The sequence below is a fragment of the Bos taurus genome, chromosome 25, assembly GCF_002263795.3.
Source record: "Bos taurus isolate L1 Dominette 01449 registration number 42190680 breed Hereford chromosome 25, ARS-UCD2.0, whole genome shotgun sequence".
Lineage (NCBI taxonomy): Eukaryota > Metazoa > Chordata > Mammalia > Artiodactyla > Bovidae > Bos > Bos taurus.
In genome coordinates, this window is record NC_037352.1 from 33,158,016 (window position 1) to 33,175,643 (window position 17,628).

The 17,628-nt window shown below is 48.9% G+C and overlaps 1 protein-coding gene across 2 annotated transcripts; it reads left to right on the top strand.

Moving 5' to 3' along the window:
- The first annotated feature begins 3,484 nt into the window (after positions 1 to 3,484).
- RFC2 (replication factor C subunit 2) lies at positions 3,485 to 17,525 on the top strand. Of its 2 annotated transcripts, NM_001080903.1 has the most exons (11): positions 3,485 to 3,596; positions 6,174 to 6,243; positions 7,746 to 7,787; positions 8,095 to 8,201; positions 10,898 to 10,999; positions 12,238 to 12,338; positions 13,134 to 13,291; positions 13,546 to 13,611; positions 13,857 to 13,937; positions 15,675 to 15,788; positions 16,526 to 17,517. In NM_001080903.1, exons 1-11 carry the CDS (start codon positions 3,490 to 3,492, stop codon positions 16,634 to 16,636), a joined length of 1,059 nt encoding a protein of 352 aa, NP_001074372.1. In that variant the 5' UTR covers positions 3,485 to 3,489; the 3' UTR covers positions 16,637 to 17,517. The 2 variants fall into 2 exon arrangements, with proteins under 2 accessions (NP_001074372.1, XP_059737211.1); XM_059881228.1 differs by lacking the exons at positions 3,485 to 3,596; positions 7,746 to 7,787; positions 8,095 to 8,201 and having other exon boundaries at positions 16,526 to 17,525.
- The last annotated feature ends 103 nt before the right edge of the window (positions 17,526 to 17,628 follow it).

The following is a 17,628-nucleotide window of genomic DNA, read 5'->3' on the forward strand; positions in this document are numbered from 1 at the left end:
CTACATTGCAGGCAGATGCTTTACCGTCTGAGCCACCAGGGAAGCCTTCATAGATTCTGGAGACCATATTTATTTGAATGACCAATCAACTGCTTAGAAGATAAGGTCATCTCTCTGTAATGTATACAGATTTTAACTCATGATGAAAAAACCGCCATGAGGCTTTAATCAGCTCTCTGAATAAAGCAACCCAGTTCCTCACAGCTGATCAAAGCTGTTGTGGAAACATGGATCCTTACTGTTCATTAAAGATACTCATACTGAACACTTACAGAGCCTTGTGCTAAGCAACAGGGATAGAGATAAAGAAGTTCCAATCCTTTTCTTCAGTTCAGACTTTTTTTTTTGGCCGAGTGGCAGTCTTGAGGAATCAAAGTTCCCCAGTCAGGGATTGAAACTGGGCCCTCAGCACTGAAAGCACAGAATCCTAACCAGACTGGAATGCCAAGGAATTCTCCAGTTCAGACATTAAAGTCGGATTTTATCCTGAAACTATGATGTAATATGGGATGGGCTCGATAAAGGACAGAAATGGTATGGACCTAACAGAAGCAGAAGATATTAAGAAGAGATGGCAAGAATACACAGAAGAACTGTACAAAAAAGATCTTCACGACCCAGATAATCACGATGGTGTGATCACTGACCTAGAGCCAGACATCCTGGAATGTGAAGTCAAGCGGGCCTTAGAAAGCATCACTACGAACAAAGCTAGTGGAGGGGATGGAATTCCAGTTGAGTTATTCCAAATCCTGAAAGATGATGCTGTGAAAGTGCTGCACTCAATATCCCAGCAAAGTTGGAAAACTCAGCAGTGGCCACAGGACTGGAATAGGTCAGTTTTCATTCCAATCCCAAACAGAGGCAATGCCAAAGAATGCTCAAACTACCACACAATTGCACTCATCTCACACACTAGTAAAGTAATGCTCAAAATTCTCCAAGCCAGGCTTCAGCAATACGTGAACCATGAACTTCCTGATGTTCAAGCTGGTTTTAGAAAAGGCAGAGGAACCAGAGATCAAATTGCCAACATCCGCTGGATCATGGAAAAAGCAAGAGAGTTCCAGAAAAACATCTATTTCTGCTTTATTGACTATGCCAAAGCCTTTGACTGTGTGGATCACAATAAACTGTGGAAAATTCTGAAAGAGATGGGAATACCAGACCACCTGATCTGCCTCTTGAGAAATTTGTATGTAGGTCAGGAAGCAACTGGAGAAGGCAATGGCACCCCACTCCAGTATCCTTGCCTGGAAAATCCCATGGACGGAGGAGCCTGGAAGGCTGCAGTCCATGGGGTCGCTGAGGGTCAGACACGACTGAGCAACTTCACTTTCACTTTTCACTTTCATGCATTGGAGAAGGAAATGGCAACCCACTCCAGTGTTCTTGCCTGGAGAATCCCAGGGACAGGGGAGCCTGGTGGGCTGCCGTCTATGGGGTCGCACAGAGTCGGACACAACTGAAGTGACTTAGCAGCAGTAGCAGGAAGCAACAGTTAGAATTGGACATGGAACAACAGACTGGTTCCAAATAGGAAAAGGAGTACGTCAAGGCTGTATATTGTCACCCTGTTTATTTAACTTATATGCAGAGTACATCATGAGAAACGCCGGACTGGAAGAAACACAAGCTGGAATCAAGATTGCCAGGAGAAATATCAATAACCTCAGATATGCAGATGACACCACCCTTATGGCAGAAAGTGAAGAGGAACTAAAAAGCCTCTTGATGATAGTGAAAGAGGAGAGTGAAAAAGTTGACTTAAAGCTCAACATTCAGAAAACGAAGATCATGGCATCCGGTCCCATCACTTCATGGGAAATAGATGGGGAAACAGTGGAAACAGTGTCAGACTTTATTTTTCTGGGCTCCAAAATCACTGCAGATGGTAACTGCAGCCATGAAATGAAAAGACGCTTACTCCTTGGAAGGAAAGTTACGACCAACCTAGATAGCATATTCAGAAGCAGAGACATTACTTTGCCAACAAAGGTTCATCTAGTCAAGGGTATGGTTTTTCCTGTGGTGATGTATGGATGTGAGAGTTGGACTGTGAAGAAGGCTGAGCACCGGAGAATTGATGCTTTTGAACTGTGGTGTTAGAGAAGACTCTTGAGAGTCCCTTGGACTGCAAGGAGATCCAACCAGTCCATTCTGAAGGAGATCAGCCCTGGGTGTTCTTTGGAAGGAATGATGGGAAAGCTGAAACTCCAGTAGTTTGGCCACCTCGTGAGAAGAGTTGACTCATTGGAAAAGACTCTGATGCTGGGAGGGATTGAGGCAAGAGGAGAAGGGGACGACAGAGGATGAGATGGCTGGATGGCATCACTGACTCGATGGACGTGAGTCTGAGTGAACTCTGGGAGTTGGTGATGGACAGGGAGGCCTGGCGTGCTGCGATTCATGGAGTTGCAAAGAGTCGGACACGACTGAGCGACTGATCTGATCTGATCTGATCTGAAGTGCAATAAAACAGAATTTCATACAAATTCTTTTGGCAACATGGTGGGTTGGCTCCACCACGTACAATCTCATGATACTGGACAAATTAATCATTCTCAAGCCTGTTTCTTGTAAAACGAGGATACTGTAAGCACCCACTTTGGGACTAGTACATAACAGTAAATATAATGCATAATAGAGGACAGCAAACAGAGTCACTACTCGTTATTTTTATTATTTGTCATTATTATGACAATTAGGCTATGGGAGGAAAGATTAGTTCAACAGGTAGAAAACCAGCCCAAAAGAATGCTCAAAGCACTTGTAAATATGCAGTACCTATTCTTCTGGAATGAAATTAAGTCACATTTTACCGAGGCACAGTTTCTTCCCGGCACAATGAGAGTATGTCCCATGTTGTAGCATTGTGAGAATTTCCTGATAGTAAACAAGTTCCAGAGTGCAGGAGCCCACCCAATGGAAGCTGGTGTTCCGCTAGGGGAGTTCTGGGCAGTCGGGAAAACTGGCCAAGGGCACGTCCCAGCTCCGGCCTTCCCCCTTCCAAGGCCGCAGGACGTCAGCCCCTGTGCGTGTTCGCTGTCGGGTCCTGGGTTTGGCCGGAAGGTCCAGAGGCCCCGGTTCCTACCCGCACCAGGCAGGATGCTCCTACCCCTCCAGGCCTGCCCGGCGCGAGGCCCCATCTCAGCACAGCGCTTCCCGACGCGCCACGCGGAGAGGGCCTCCCAGACAAATCAAAGACGAAAACCAACCAACGTCCCTTCCCGGAGCGACCAGCGATCTCGAAAAGCCGCGCAGTCGGGTCTCGCCTTCCTCTTAGTCAGGAGGCCGGACGCCAGGTCTCCCTTAGCAACTGCGGCCAATAGCAACGGGTGCCAGCCCGGGCAGTCCCTCTGCGCAGGCGCGGAGGGGGACGGCCCCACGGCTTCCGCTCGCGCCCAGCGTCCTTCGGAAATAGGGGCGGGGACTGCGTGATGGCGTCACGGGCGGGGGTCTCCGGTGGCGGGAAAAGGCGGCGCGAGAATGGAGGCGCAGGACAGCGGTGGTGGTACTGGCGAGTGCGGGGCCCAGGACGCTGCTCCAGGCCCCAGCAAGGCCCCCGGCAGCGCCGGCCACTACGAGCTGCCGTGGTGAGGACCCAGGCCATCCACGATGGGGCCCCTGGACGTCTGGGTGGGCGAGCGGCGGGCCGTGTGTCCCAGGGTGGCGCAGAGGCGGGAGTTCATTCACCTGAGCAGAGCAGGAGGTCCCGGGGTCGTGTCCAGTGGGTTATTATTTGAAGGCGGCAAGAGTTGTGGGTCGCTGAGCCCATCTGGGGTGCAGAGTGGCCAGCCTGGACTCTGGAAGCGGCGTTTTGATCACCACAGTGCTCGCTGAAAACAGCTACCCCTTGCCACCACCCACTCTTGCACAGGCGCTCTGCCAGCTGGGACTCTGATGATCACAGAGCGGAAAGTGTCGGACGCAGGTTCGGAATCGGGGATGGTGTTGCAGAAGGCACCGGCCTGTTCTCCGCGGCTTGCTCACTTTAAATAGCAACATCCTGGGGACCTGGGAGGAAATGGTGACGTGGGGAGTCACCCGCCCCTGGCGCAGGTGTGGGGCAGGCTCTCTGCTGGTGTCCCGCTCCCTGTGCGCACCTCTCACAGTTCTCGCCACTGGGCGTCGTAATGCTTTCCTGCCTGCCTCCGCTGTGTATTCCCATCCCTCCAGCCCACCCCACTTGTGGGTGAGAACAGATATCTAAATAAAGGGCAGTATAACTTATTGGAATATATACGCTGCACCGTGCCGTCCCCCAGCCACTGGAGATGATGCTAGTCCGAACTGAGATGGATTTTAAGTGTACAGCATACACCGGATTTCAAGGACTTCTTTTTTTTTTTTAATCTCAGTAATTTTGATTACATGTTGAAAATGATAATACTTTGAATGTATTAGGTTCTCTAAATTATGTTAGTAAAATTAAGCTCATCCAATTTTACCTTTTTAAATGTGGCTACGAGAAAGTGTAAAATGACGTATGTGGTTTGCCTTATAAATTTCAGGCACAATCCTATTTTAGATGCTTAAAGATACTTCAGTGTGCAAAGCAAACTGTGTTGCCACAGAGCTCACATTTGATAGAGAAAGACAACAAAGTGAAAAATCAACGAGTAGACATATAGTACATTTGATACTGGGAAAGATTGAGGGCAAGAGGAGAAGGGGGCGACTGGATGTGATGGTTGGATGGTATCACCCACTCAGTGGACATGAGTTTGAGCAAATGCCGGGAGACAGTGAAGGACAGGGAAGCCTGGCGTGCTGCAGTGCTTGGGGTTGCAGAGTCAGATCTGACTCAGAGACTGAACAGCAACAATATTTGATGGTGACAGGCTCTGTGGAGCAAATAGCTGTGGAGGTAAGGGAAGGCCTGTGATGAGATGATATTTGAGTAAAGACCTGAATTTAGGGAGTAAGCCATTTGGCCGTGCAGAGAGAGAGCTTTCAGGCAGGGGAACCAGCTGAGAAGTCCCTTGAGGAGGAGTATGTTTGCCTTGTTCAAAGTCTAGCTCAAATTTCAGCTCCAGACATCCCCAGGTGACAATTCTTCCTTCCCCGGGCTTCCGCAGCACGTGGTTTATATAAACAGCTTAGCTTTGTCATAGAATTTGCTAAGCTGTATCTCCCCTCTAGTGGGAAAGCCCTTGATGGCAAGAACCGTGTCTTGTTCATCTCTGCACCTTCTACTTTTCTCCTCCTGAGAGTTCTAAATCCTTCCACGGCACTTGGTACCTGGAGGAGGGCTGTATGTGAAGAATAAATGAGTAGGACCAAGCATGCTCTCATCTGCTGACCTTGGAGGAGAGCTGTCCCTTTATTTTCTGCAGTATGTGGCAAACAAGCTTCTTTGCGTCCTGCTGCTTTTGGGGCAAGACCAGTACCTGGAGTGGGTACCAGCTCAGAGTAAATCAGGGAGTATAGTAAAGGACAGAGGAAATCCTGATGGTCAAATCCCAGCAAGTCTACTTCCATTTCTGTTCTCAGAGCTGAAGAAAATAATTTTTCTCTCATCACATAGCTTGCTTGTTAATTAAAAGAGAGAAGTATTAGGAATTCTCTGGCAGTCCAGCAGTCTTAAGCTTCCAGTGCAGGGGATGAGAGTTTGATCCCTGATCGGGGAACTAAGATCCCACAAGCCACGTGGTACAGCCAAAAGCAAATTAATTTTTTAAGAAAGAGAAGTGTTGTCCTCAGGCCACCAGCCTGTCCAGTCTGCCTGTGGTCTCTGTCTAGCCGGCCCTGCTGGACCCCTGGCATGCTTCTGAGGACACTGGCAGGTGAGGGGTGAGACGGGGGCTCGGCTGCTTCGGTGTCTGTCAGAGCAAGTGATGTCAGTGCCACACGCACTGGCCTTCTGTTGTGGCAGGAAGGCTATGATGCCACAGCGTCATGTTGCTCCAGATGGCCGGCTCTGGCCCTCCTCCAGCAGCAACAGGTGTTTCTCTGCTGTGACGGGTTTGAAGCCTTTGGTACACGATTCACATGCACTGGACTTTTCAAACAGCACTCGAACACCTCTTTAAAACCTGCAACCATTTGCTATATATTTACTGAAAGTATATCATCTCTGACAAAGCTCCCAGCATCGCCCTTTTGTGCTTTCTTTTTGGGTAGCGTGAAAATAGCCTCGTCAACATCTTTCTGCATTTTCTTAAAAACAGGGTTGAAAAATACAGACCAGTAAAGTTGAATGAAATTGTCGGGAATGAAGACACCGTGAGCCGGCTGGAGGTGAGTGAGTTTTTAAGGTGATTGATTTTTGTTTGTATTTTTTGGCTGTGCCATGCAGCCTGTGGGATTTCAGCTCCCCAACCAGGGATGGAACTCCTAAACCCTGCATTGGAAGCGTGGAGTCTTAACCAAGGAAGTCCCTGAAAGATGATCTTAAACATCTCATTACTGTGGCTTTGATAAGCTCAAGGCATTTGGAGGAAGATAGCCACGAATCTAGAAGAATTAAGGGAATAGGAGATACTCAGTTTGGAGAGAAACTTAGGAGCTGGAGTGGGTAACTTCAGATGTTTGAAGGGCTGGCTTGTTAGAGAGGATTTACCAGATTGTTTTGTATTCTTCAGAAGCATCAGTGGCAAACTTTCTGTAAAGGCCAGTGAATAGGTATTTTAGACTTTGAAACCATATAAAGTCTTTGTCGAATATTCTGTTTTTTTTTTTTTTTAAGTTTTTTAAAAACTGTTTTATTTCTTTATTTTTCACTGTGCTGGGTCTGTGCTGCTGTGCTGGGCCTTTTTTCTAGTTGCAGCGAGCGGGGGCTACTCGCTTACTGCAGACCGGGGGCTCTAGGGCACTCGGTTTCAGCAGTTGTGGCTCACCGGGTTGGTTGCCCCATGGCATGTGGGATCTTCCTGGAGCAGGGATTGAACCCATGTCTGCTACGTTGGCAGCCAGATTCTTAACCACTGGACCACCAAGGAGGTCCAAATATTCTTTATTTTTTAAACAAGGCTTTAAAAATGTGAAAACCATTTTTAGCTAGGGGGCTTATAAAAATAGGCCCCAGATTGGGTTATCCCCACTCCCCCGCACCGCCCCGCCACCTTCCCTTCCACCATAGCTTGGCCAGCCCTGCCTGAAGGAACTAATTAACAAGGCAACAGGCTTCGGGGTGACACGTGTAGAGGACAAGCAGAAATGTTCAGGCATAGAGCGAGCTTTGAATTTCCAGCCCGAGAGGTCTTTAGGTGGAGTCTAGAAACCCAGCTATTCGAGATATGACAGAGGGGGTCTCCGCTGTCGTTGGGGCTTAGACGTCAGTGGCTACCAAGGTATTTATTTTACAGACTTATTCATCTGCAGATGTTTGAGTATCTTCTCTGGGCCAGATGCGATGTGGTTTTGGGAACTGTTTATATCCTGGTGAGCAGAATAGAACTGATGCCGAGTCTGTATGAGACTCACAGACTCACCAGGGCAGCGTTAATGGCAACAGGCCATGTGATCAACGCTCAGTTAGGGGAAGTCCAGGGGCCGTGGGCGTACATGGGAGGAGTTCAGGAAAGAGTTAGCCTGATTACAGTGCCTTAAGCCCCAAGTGGAAGAAGTGACCAAAGCTAAGTGATTGGAAGTCAGACCTGGCAGGGCAGGGAGTGGAGAAAGGAGAGGAGGCTGGAATGGCATGTGCAGAGACCCCGAAGTGAGAAAGCTTGTGTGGCTGGGGGGCCCTGACCGGTCAAGTTGGCAGGTGAACCAGTTTTCACAAGCGTTTCTTCCCTCAGGTCTTTGCAAGGGAAGGGAACGTGCCCAACATCATTATCGCTGTGAGTACCAGGTCCTGGCCCTGTGCCACGTCCTGGAGTCTGGGTTTCGCCCCCCTCTTAGGTACATTCTTGTGCACAGAGCTTCCTCCTCAAGGAGGCTCATGATCACAGAGCCCAGACCACTCCCCTCGACCATGGGAGAGGTTTCCCTCCCAACCTGCGGGCTGGTTGCTGTGGAGATTGGCTGCAGATTGGGGTGAGGACAGTTCTAGAGGGGGTGAGCGGGTACAGTGGTGAGCAGTAAAGAGGGAGTTTGGTTACCTTCATTCTGTTGGCTCAAAGCACTTACTGGAGACCTCATTGCTAGGGCCCCCCGGGAACCGGCAAGACCACCAGCATCCTGTGTTTGGCACGAGCCCTGCTGGGCCCGGCCCTCAAGGATGCGGTTTTGGAGCTCAATGCCTCAAACGACAGGTACGCCTTGGAAGTTAGGCCTGAAGGGTAGCGCATGTTGTACATTTTGGGTTGTCATAGAAACAGCTATTTTTCAGATCTCTGTAGCATGTAGAGCTTATCTCGCCAGCTTTGTGTTTTCCTTTAATCTTTCCAACAAAAGAGAACCAGGATTGCTGGCTTGGTGATGTGACATCATAGGCACTTGACTTACTGCTTTAGTTCTTTTTTAAGGGAGATTTTAAAAATTGGTTTTAATTGTGCTAAAATACACATTACATGAAACTTGCCATCTTAAAAAAAAAAGTTAACCATCTTAACCATTTAAAAAAATATATTTATTTATTTGGCTGTGCTGGGTCTTCGTGGCGGCACGCAGGGTACTTTACTTGCAGCATGTGGGATCTAGTTCCCTGTTGTTCAGTCGCTCAGTCATGTCCGAATCTTTGCAACCCCGTGGATTGCAGCACGCCTGTCTTTTACCATCTCCTGGAGCTTGCTCAAACTCATGTCCGTTGAGTCGGTGATGCCATCCAGCCACCTCATCCTCTGTCATCCCCTTCTCCTCCTGACTTCACAGTCTTCAGTAGTTCCCTGACCAGGGATCAAACCCAGGCCCCCTGCATTGGGAGCTTGAGCCTTAGCCACCAGACCACCAGGGAAGCCTCCCTGGTTTACTTGGGAGCTTGAGTCTTAACCACCAGACCACCAGGGAAGTCTCCCCGATTTACTGTTTAGATACGGGATAGTTGAGGATTATGAAATGAGGACCTGTTGAATAAAATGTCTGCAGAGCCTGCCTTTGGCTGTCCCCTTGAGGACGTGGCTTTTCACTCTGCAGTGTTTTCTGGTTTGGATGACGTGTATGGACCTGAGACAGGCTCTAAGTGCAGCTCACTGTTCATCCGGCATCAGGAGCACACCTGCAGTTGAGCCTTTTGTAAATGCCAGTTCCAGGTAGCAGATACGAATTGATTCAAGCTTACCATTACCTCCTTTTCTTCACACCCATATATCATCAAACTCACTAGTTTTGAAAACTTTGGTGGCTCTTAATTTTGTTGAAGAGAGGATAGCCCATAATTGCAAATATATGTAATTTTAGATTTAATAGAGTGATGAGTACCATGGGTTTTTTTTTTGTTCCTTTATCATCTATTTCCTTTCAAGTCACCTTGTCAAACACACCTGCCTTCAGCTTTTGATCGCTTACAGACTGTATGTAAACGTGGGTGTTCAAACCTCATCAAAGATGAATGAATACTGTCAAATGCTCTTTTAGCAAAACGGGATGGTCTGTGTTCTTGTTACAAGACCTTGGGGAGCTAAGTCCTTCCTGTTGAGTGACTAACTGGATGAAAATATGTTCAGGTTTTGTCCTTAGAAATATGTTCACTCCTTGATTCTTTTTTTTTAATTAATTAATTTATTTGGATGCACCGAGTCTCAGTTGTGGCACATGAAATCTTTAGTTACGGCACGTGGGATCCCGTTCCCCGACCAGGGACTGAACCCAGGCCCCTGCATTGGCAGCCGGGCATCTTAGCCACTGGACCACCAGGGAAGTCCCACTCCTCGATTCTCAAGTTTGAGAAAATTCATGGGGGATTTTGGCATCCAAAGACTCTTAAACCCTGAAATTTTGTCCATGTGATCAATTTCACCCTCATCATCAAAGTCTAGAATCCTGTTTCCCTGCTTCATTTTCTGACTTGTCTAATAATGATGAAACATCTTCCTCTGCCACTTCTCTGTGGCATTATGGGTAGAAAATGGAAAATTTTGAATTTTCCACTGTGGTCAATGAGAGCTTTCAGGTGGTGTATCGGAACTACTTTTGTATCTTCTAGAAAGATAATGTAGAACCTCACAAAACAATAAGAAACTGAGGGATGGGGCAGTAGTTAGTAACAGTTTTTCCCCCTCAATATTGCAGTATTCTAAGCACTTCCATCATCATTTCATTTTCTTATTATTTTAGTCTTTTGTGGCATAGTTGGGAATTATTGATGAGTAATGATGAAACCAGTCCACTCTAAAGGAGATCAGCCCTGGGTGTTCTTTGGAAGGAGTGATGCTAAAGCTGAAACTCCAGTACTTTGGCCACCTCATGCAAAGAGTTGACTCATTGGAAAAGACTCTGATGCTGGGAGGGATTGGGGGCAGGAGGAGAAGGGGACGACAGAGGATGAGATGGCTGGATGGCATCACTGACTCGATGGACATGAGTCTCAGTGAACTCTGGGAGTTGGTGATGGACAGGGAGGCCTGGCGTGCTGCGATTCATGGGGTCGCAAAGAGTCGGACACGACTGAGCGACTGAACTGAACTGAACTGAATGATGCAACAGTTACTGGGATGATGAAATAGCAAATGTTTCCAGGTGCAGTATGGGAGTGTAAGACTATGGAGACCCCCAAAATATATCTTAGACTGTAAAAGGGTCCAGTGGGTCCCCCATATGATAATTGCAAGATAAAATGAGTTTCATTCCGTTTTTCAAAAAGAAGTAAATTTTTTTTCCCTTTGTTCTTCTGAAAACCTCCAAGAAGGGATAAAAGTAATGAAATGTCAATCCTTATAAATAATGAGAGTTGCCCCAAAAAAGAGGCTTAAAAACAAAATTGGGTCCATGGTGGTGTTCTGAGGGTTGAAAGTCCCCCATAAAGGTAACTGAATTGGTCTCAGTGACAATAACCTGTGGCTCATCGTTCCAGAGGCATCGATGTTGTGAGGAACAAAATCAAAATGTTTGCCCAGCAGAAAGTCACCCTGCCCAAAGGACGGCACAAGATCATCATCCTGGATGAGGCAGACAGGTAGGGGGCCTCGCCGAGCACCCGTCACCTTGATCCCCAAGTCTCCTGCCTGGATTTGCTAACTTAGGAGGAAAAGCTCATGTCTTTGCACTTCTGTGGTGGATTTGCTCATCACATCTTGAAACGTGAGTCCACAGGGGCCTGAGCCTTAAACCTGATCTTAATTAAGTAACTTACAAACATCCAAGACAGTTCATTTGTTTGTTCCTGCATCACTGACATGCGTAATTTAAATGATTTTTTTTTAAAATCGTGGTGGAATACACCTAACAGAAAAGTTACCATTTCCAGTCCTTTAAAGTATACCATTAGTGACACTGAGTGGGCTTCCCTGATGGATCAATTGGTAAAGAATCCGTCTGCAGTACAGGATACCCTGGTTCGATCCCTGGGGTGGGAAGATCCCCTGGAGAAGGGATGGGCTACCCACCCCAGTATTCTGGCCTGGAGAATTTCATGGACTGTGTGTCCATGGGGTCGCAGAGAGACTGATGCGACTTTGACTTTCAGTGACATTGAGCATTGAGGGTAGTCACAGTGTTGTGCACGCATTACCAGGATAAATGAAAAACTGTCAAGTGACATTTAGAAAAATAACAGAGTTCGTGTTCTTTGAAGAAATTTTAGAAGATATGAGTACAATCTTGCTTCATTTCATCGACAGTTTTTCTACACTATGCGTTTTTATATAATTGGGATGATAATAGTATAATTTTTATATCCTGGCTTTTTCTTATAAAAAGTAGAGTTCCATGTGGTTATAATCTTGTTGTCAGCATAGTTTTTAATTGCTGTTTTCTGTTCCATCCTGGGGCTGCATCTTAGCCATTTTCCATAACATTAGCCATTTTACTGTAACGCTTTTATAGCAGTAACATCTATCCAGCACTTACATGTCTCCGTTTGCATCTTGGCAGGTTCTCTGCTGAACACTCTGTGTGTTATTGTCTTGTTTGTCATACCAACACTCTGAGGTGGGCAGTAGCATTGTCTTCTTATGGGCGATGACACTGAGACTCAGATAATTAGCCCCAAAGTCCCCACACGAGCGGATGAAGGAGCTTCAGGGCGGTCCCAGGCAGCCTGTGCTCTGTCTGTGTACAACCAGCGGGCGTGAGACCCACACAGGGTCCCGGAGGGAGACTGAGCATGCTCAGTTAGGAGAGCTGGCTTCCCAGGGTCCTTTGGAGGGGATCTGGGTCTCAGCTGCAGACCTCCCCTTGTGTTCTTCTTCTCAGCATGACTGATGGAGCCCAGCAAGCCTTGAGGAGGACCATGGAAATCTACTCCAAGACGACCCGCTTTGCTCTCGCTTGTAACGCTTCAGATAAAATCATAGGTGAGGGTCAGCTGTGCATGGCTCGGGGTCCTCGTGGCGCTCACATGGGCTCTTTAGCAGCAGAAGAGAAGGTGTGGTACCAGATGGGGAGGTTTGGAGAGTGGAGACGGGTGAGGTTTGTGGAAGATTTTACGTACGAGGGTCAGAGGTGGACTGTACTGTGACCTCGGGGTGGTCAAAGGGTTTGCCTGGGCAGGCCAGAACATTTTGAGGAAAGCCAGTGGGGCAGCAGAACAGGATGGATCAGAGAGAGAAACCCACCCGGGGCTTGGCGATCATGCAGTCGCCATTGTCACAGTCTGAACAGTGTTCAGGGACAGCTCCCAGAATTCCGCATTCGTCCGCATGGTGGTTTTCACATGCGTCTGAGTCTCCCAGGGAAGCTTAAAGAAGCCAGGCAGGTGCCCCATTCTCACCCTCGCCTGGCTGGGTGGTGACCTGCCCAGGAGGGCCCACACACACAGGGTACACGGTGGTTCCGGATCCCAGCTGGGCCGGCAGTGACCCTCTTGTGGGCTGTGGTGCACGCGTGTCTCTATCCTCGAAGATCTTTTCCGCTTCTGGGAAAGGTCAGCCAAGCTCAGCCCAGGCAGTGCAGGCTGGGGCCTTTATTGGTTGATGATTGAAGTCGAGCCCTGATGGCTGGGTTCCCCTTAAGCACCTGCTGGGTAGGGGGGGAGTGCTGCCCACGTGGCTGGGCCACGGGCATCGTGCGGCTCATTCCCCGTAACTAAAGGACTGACAGGGTCCGGCTGTGCGTTGCCCCGGAGCCTGACTCTCTTCCCGCCGGTCCAGAGCCCATTCAGTCCCGGTGCGCCGTCCTCCGCTACACGAAGCTGACCGACATGCAGATTCTTGCCAGGCTCCTGAGCGTCATCGAGAAGGAGAAGGTCCAGTACACGGACGATGGCCTGGAAGCCATCATCTTCACCGCCCAGGGCGATATGAGGCAGGTGCGTGCGGCTGCCGCCCTGGCTTCCCGGACTGGCCACACCCCTCGCTTTATAGGGAGAAGGAGGCGACTGCTGCATGGGGATGAACATAGCCAAACCAGGGGATGTTGACCCGACACCCTGGTGGTGGGGTTGCCTCGGGCCTCAGGGGAGTGGGCCTGCAAGGAACGGGTTAAACGCGGACTCCCAAGAGGAGGGGGTGCGGCCGGCAGAGACGGAATAATCTCCCTGGCCGTGTTTCTGCTCCTCGGCAGGCGTTGAACAACTTGCAGTCTACTTACTCGGGATTTGGCTTCATCAACAGTGAGAATGTGTTCAAGGTAAGAGCCGGCGTGGCCATCACAGTCGACAGGGCAGCATTTACCTGCCAGGGCCGCTGGAACTGCTCAGCTTTCACTTGGGTTGCGAGAGAGACAGTCCCACACCTGGTTCTGCTTGCTGGAGACACGCAGACAGCAAATGAAGACCTTGGTTACCTAGGGTGCCCAGACATGGATCTAGCAGGGCTCCCCCTTGGATGGGCCCTGTCCACCCCTGATGGGCCATCTCTTTCTGGTTTGGGCAGGTCTGTGATGAGCCCCACCCCTTGCTGGTAAAGGAGATGATCCAGCATTGTGTGAGCGCCGACATCGACGAGGCCTACAAGGTTGGTCTCGCCCTTTCTTGACTCGGGGGAAACCTCTGGCTCCTTGAGAAGGGCAGAGGGGGTGCTCCCTGGGCTGGGCACTTTACTCCATCTCATTCTAAACTGGTGCTAGGAGTTGAGCATCCTCTAACCGATCCTAACGGATGCTAAGAGTTGGGTACCCTCTACAGTTGAGAAATCTGGCTCAGAAGCTAGACTCCTTACTGTAATCACATAGCTTAAAAGTAATCAACTTGGAAGTCAGCATCATGCGTTTCTACTCTAATTAGATTTTCTATAAGAGGGATTTGTCCACCAAGGACATGAGGAAAGAACAGCCCAACTCCTTGCCTATTTTTTTCTTTTTAATATTTGTTTATTTGGCTGCATAGGGTCTTAGTTGTGACACACAGGCTTAGTTGCTCCAAGGTATGTGGGATCTTAGTTCCTTGACCAAGGGTCAAACCCACATCCTTTGCATTGCAAGGTGGATTCTTAGCACTGAACCACCAGGGAAGTCCCCAATTCCTTGCTTTGTGGAGAAGCCATCTTTCTCTCAGTGGAGGGGAGCTGTGAAGAGCCTGGGAATGGACATCCAGGGACCCAGGCCGGGTCCTGTGAGCCGATTTCAGAGGTCATCATTGAGGTTCCTGTGGCCCTCGAGTCCACATGGGGGCCGTGGTGTGATCTGAGGCCATTGGTCTGATGGCAGCCGGGTTCCTTCTTCCTACTGCCACCAAACCAAGATAGAAATTGACTGGATTTAGGACAAGGTTAGACCTCAGTGGTCAAAAATTCACCTGCCATCGCAGGAGACGTGGGTTCTATCCCTGGGTTGGGAAGATTCCCCTGGAGGAGGAAGTGGCAACCCACTCCAGCATTCTTGCGTGGAGAATCCCCAGGGACAAAGGAGCCTGGCGGGCTACAGTCCATGTGGTCACAGAGTTGGACACTACTGAGTGACTAAGCACACACACACGCAGACCTCATGAAACTGGAGCACAAGGCTGGGAGACTGAGGCAGACTCCCAGGCACTGAAGGGAGCCGTCAGATTTATGGGCGCAGAGCTTCCCCAGCCCCTGAATGCACCCCAGGGAGCCAAGGAAACTGACTCCAGACCCTGCTACTGGGTGGGATGGGGTTGGGGTTGGAACTGGGGCCTGGGGTTGAGAAGGCAGGAGGCTGTGACCTCTGTCGTCATCTCTGCCCTGGTCAGGATTTGTTCAGGCCTAATTGTGCCGTGAGTGTGTGTCACAAGTGACAACTCAGCACAGCAGTCACTCCAGGGTGCTTACTGGGATGATTAATAAGGCGTTTTAAGAGCCTTGGAGGGAGGGGACGTATGTATACTTATGGCTGATTCTCAGAGTTGTATGGCAGAAACCAACAGAATACGGTAAAGCAACTGTCCTGCAATTTAAAAAATAGTAAACACAGGAAAGAAAAAATAAAAGAGCCTTGGATTAAGACATTTCAGGGCACAGTGGTGGACTCGTCTTGCAGTATAGTCGAGAACATTTGCAGTGTTCTGTCTGCCTGCTGGGAACATGGATCACCCCCACCCTCCAAGACCTAAAGGGCATGGACCTTGAGCCGGGTTGCCCCGTGGGGCCGATTCCCAGAAGCGCCTGTGCTGTCTCGGGTGGTCTGCCCACTCCCAGCCGTGTGACGGACCGACCCTGGTTTGGGTTGAGCCGCACCCGCCGTATCCTTGTCGTCCGCAGTTGCACAGCCTCCGTGTCTTTTCTTTTGTCCAGATCCTTGCTCACCTGTGGCATCTTGGCTATTCCCCAGAAGACATCATCGGCAACATTTTTCGAGTGTGTAAAACCTTCCAGATGGCAGAATACTTGAAACTGGAGTTTATCAAGGTCAGTGAGAGTAGAGCAATGCCTCTTTCCCCAGGAATGTGGGCCACGCTGAGGCTGTTTCACTCACAGGCCAGGCGCCTGGAAGATGCTCAGTCAATGGCCGGTTGTCCCGGGGGCTAGGGGCTTGTTTACGCCAATCCTGCCAGGCAGTGACCTGATGTTCCCTGGGATGGCTGTGTTCATGAGAGAGGTATTTATTTACTTGTCATATAAGTGAGATTAATTGAGATGTAATTTAAATAAGAGTAAAATTCAACCTCTTGGGTGAATTCTGTTGACAAATGCAGTCTGGCTTTTTTTTTTTTTTCATTTTCTTAGTGGCACCCGTCAAAGAGCTTCCCAGGTGACTCAGTAGTAAAGAATCTGTCTGTCAATGCAGGAGACACAGATTTGATCCCTGGGTAGGGAAGATCTCCTGGAGGAGTAAATGGCAACCCATTCCAGTACTCTTGCCTAGATAATCCCATGGACAAAAGAGCCTGGCTGGCGGCCACAGTCCATAGAGTTGCAAAGAGTCAGAAATGACTGAGCGACTGAGCACGCATGCACCCATTAAAGAACTATCAGTATTCTTTTTAGGAAACAAGATGAACTTTTCAGAGTTCATTTTCCAGCTGGAGTTTGAGTTCCCTGCATCAATTTTGAGCAAACCTTTGGTTCAGATGTTCAGGTTTTAAGAATTAAGACTCTTCCCTCACTTATTAACCAGATTTAAGTTGGATTTTTTCCCCCCCCAGGAAATTGGATACACGCATATGAAAATAGCAGAAGGTGTGAACTCCCTTCTGCAGATGGCAGGGCTCCTGGCCAGGCTGTGTCAGAAGACAATGGCCCCAGTGGCCAGTTAGAGCAGAAGCCTCTCTTGCTGGGTTACGAGAGTCCTTACTGCTGAGAGTCACAGCCTTTGGTTTGGAAAAAGTGATGCCCTGGACCGACCCTGGAGCGCATCTTCCTGGTCTTCACCTTGCTTCCAGCACATCTCCCTGCTCGTGGAGTGTTCAGACTCAGCCTCAGACTCACGATGGGGTGAGAGGGTGGGAAGAGACCCTCTAGGACATGGCCCCCGGTCTGTGCTTGTGTTGGCATTTTGCTAATAAAACCTTACAGTTTTGTGGCAGAAAGGTGGCAGTGCCAGGCCACAGGGAAAACCAGCTTCCTATCTCCCACATATACCCCTAGCGTCTGCAGGTAGAGAGGTGTTCTGATAATAGATTGGACAGGCTAATCTCAGTTTTTCTAGAAGCCATAACGACAATCCCACAGGGTGAGGCAGAGTTTGCTGTAACTTATCAGCCTCTCAGAACAGCCCGGGGCCCTGAGCCCTTCATAAAGGGCTTGGCAAGAATCACCCAGGAGGGCTTCTCTGCCGGTCCAGTGGTGGAGACTTTGCACTTACACCGCAGGGGGCACAGATTTGATCCCTGATCGGGGAGCTAAGATCCAGCATGCTTTGAGGGGCAGCCAGAAAGTTTTTTAAAATAAATAAATAAATTGAAAAAAGTCACCGAGGAGCACAGTACAGATAGACCCAGAGCAACCTCCCTCTAGGTCACCTTTTCTGTGTAGCCAGGTGTATCTGTTGCTTTAGAATTTCCCAGTGAATTTTGTAGAAATGCTTTGTTTGTTGGCAAAATGCTGTTTTTTTTCCCCATGTTTAAAAATTATGGAAAATAATCATTATAGATAATACAGAGAATGATATGGTGAACTTTCACATAACTCATCTTAACAATTTTATCAACACGTTCCCGTCTTGTTCTTTCTATATTCCCGCCCAGCAACCCTACCACCCCACTCCCAGATTGTTCTGAAGCAATCCCTCGGTGGGGTTAGACACGCG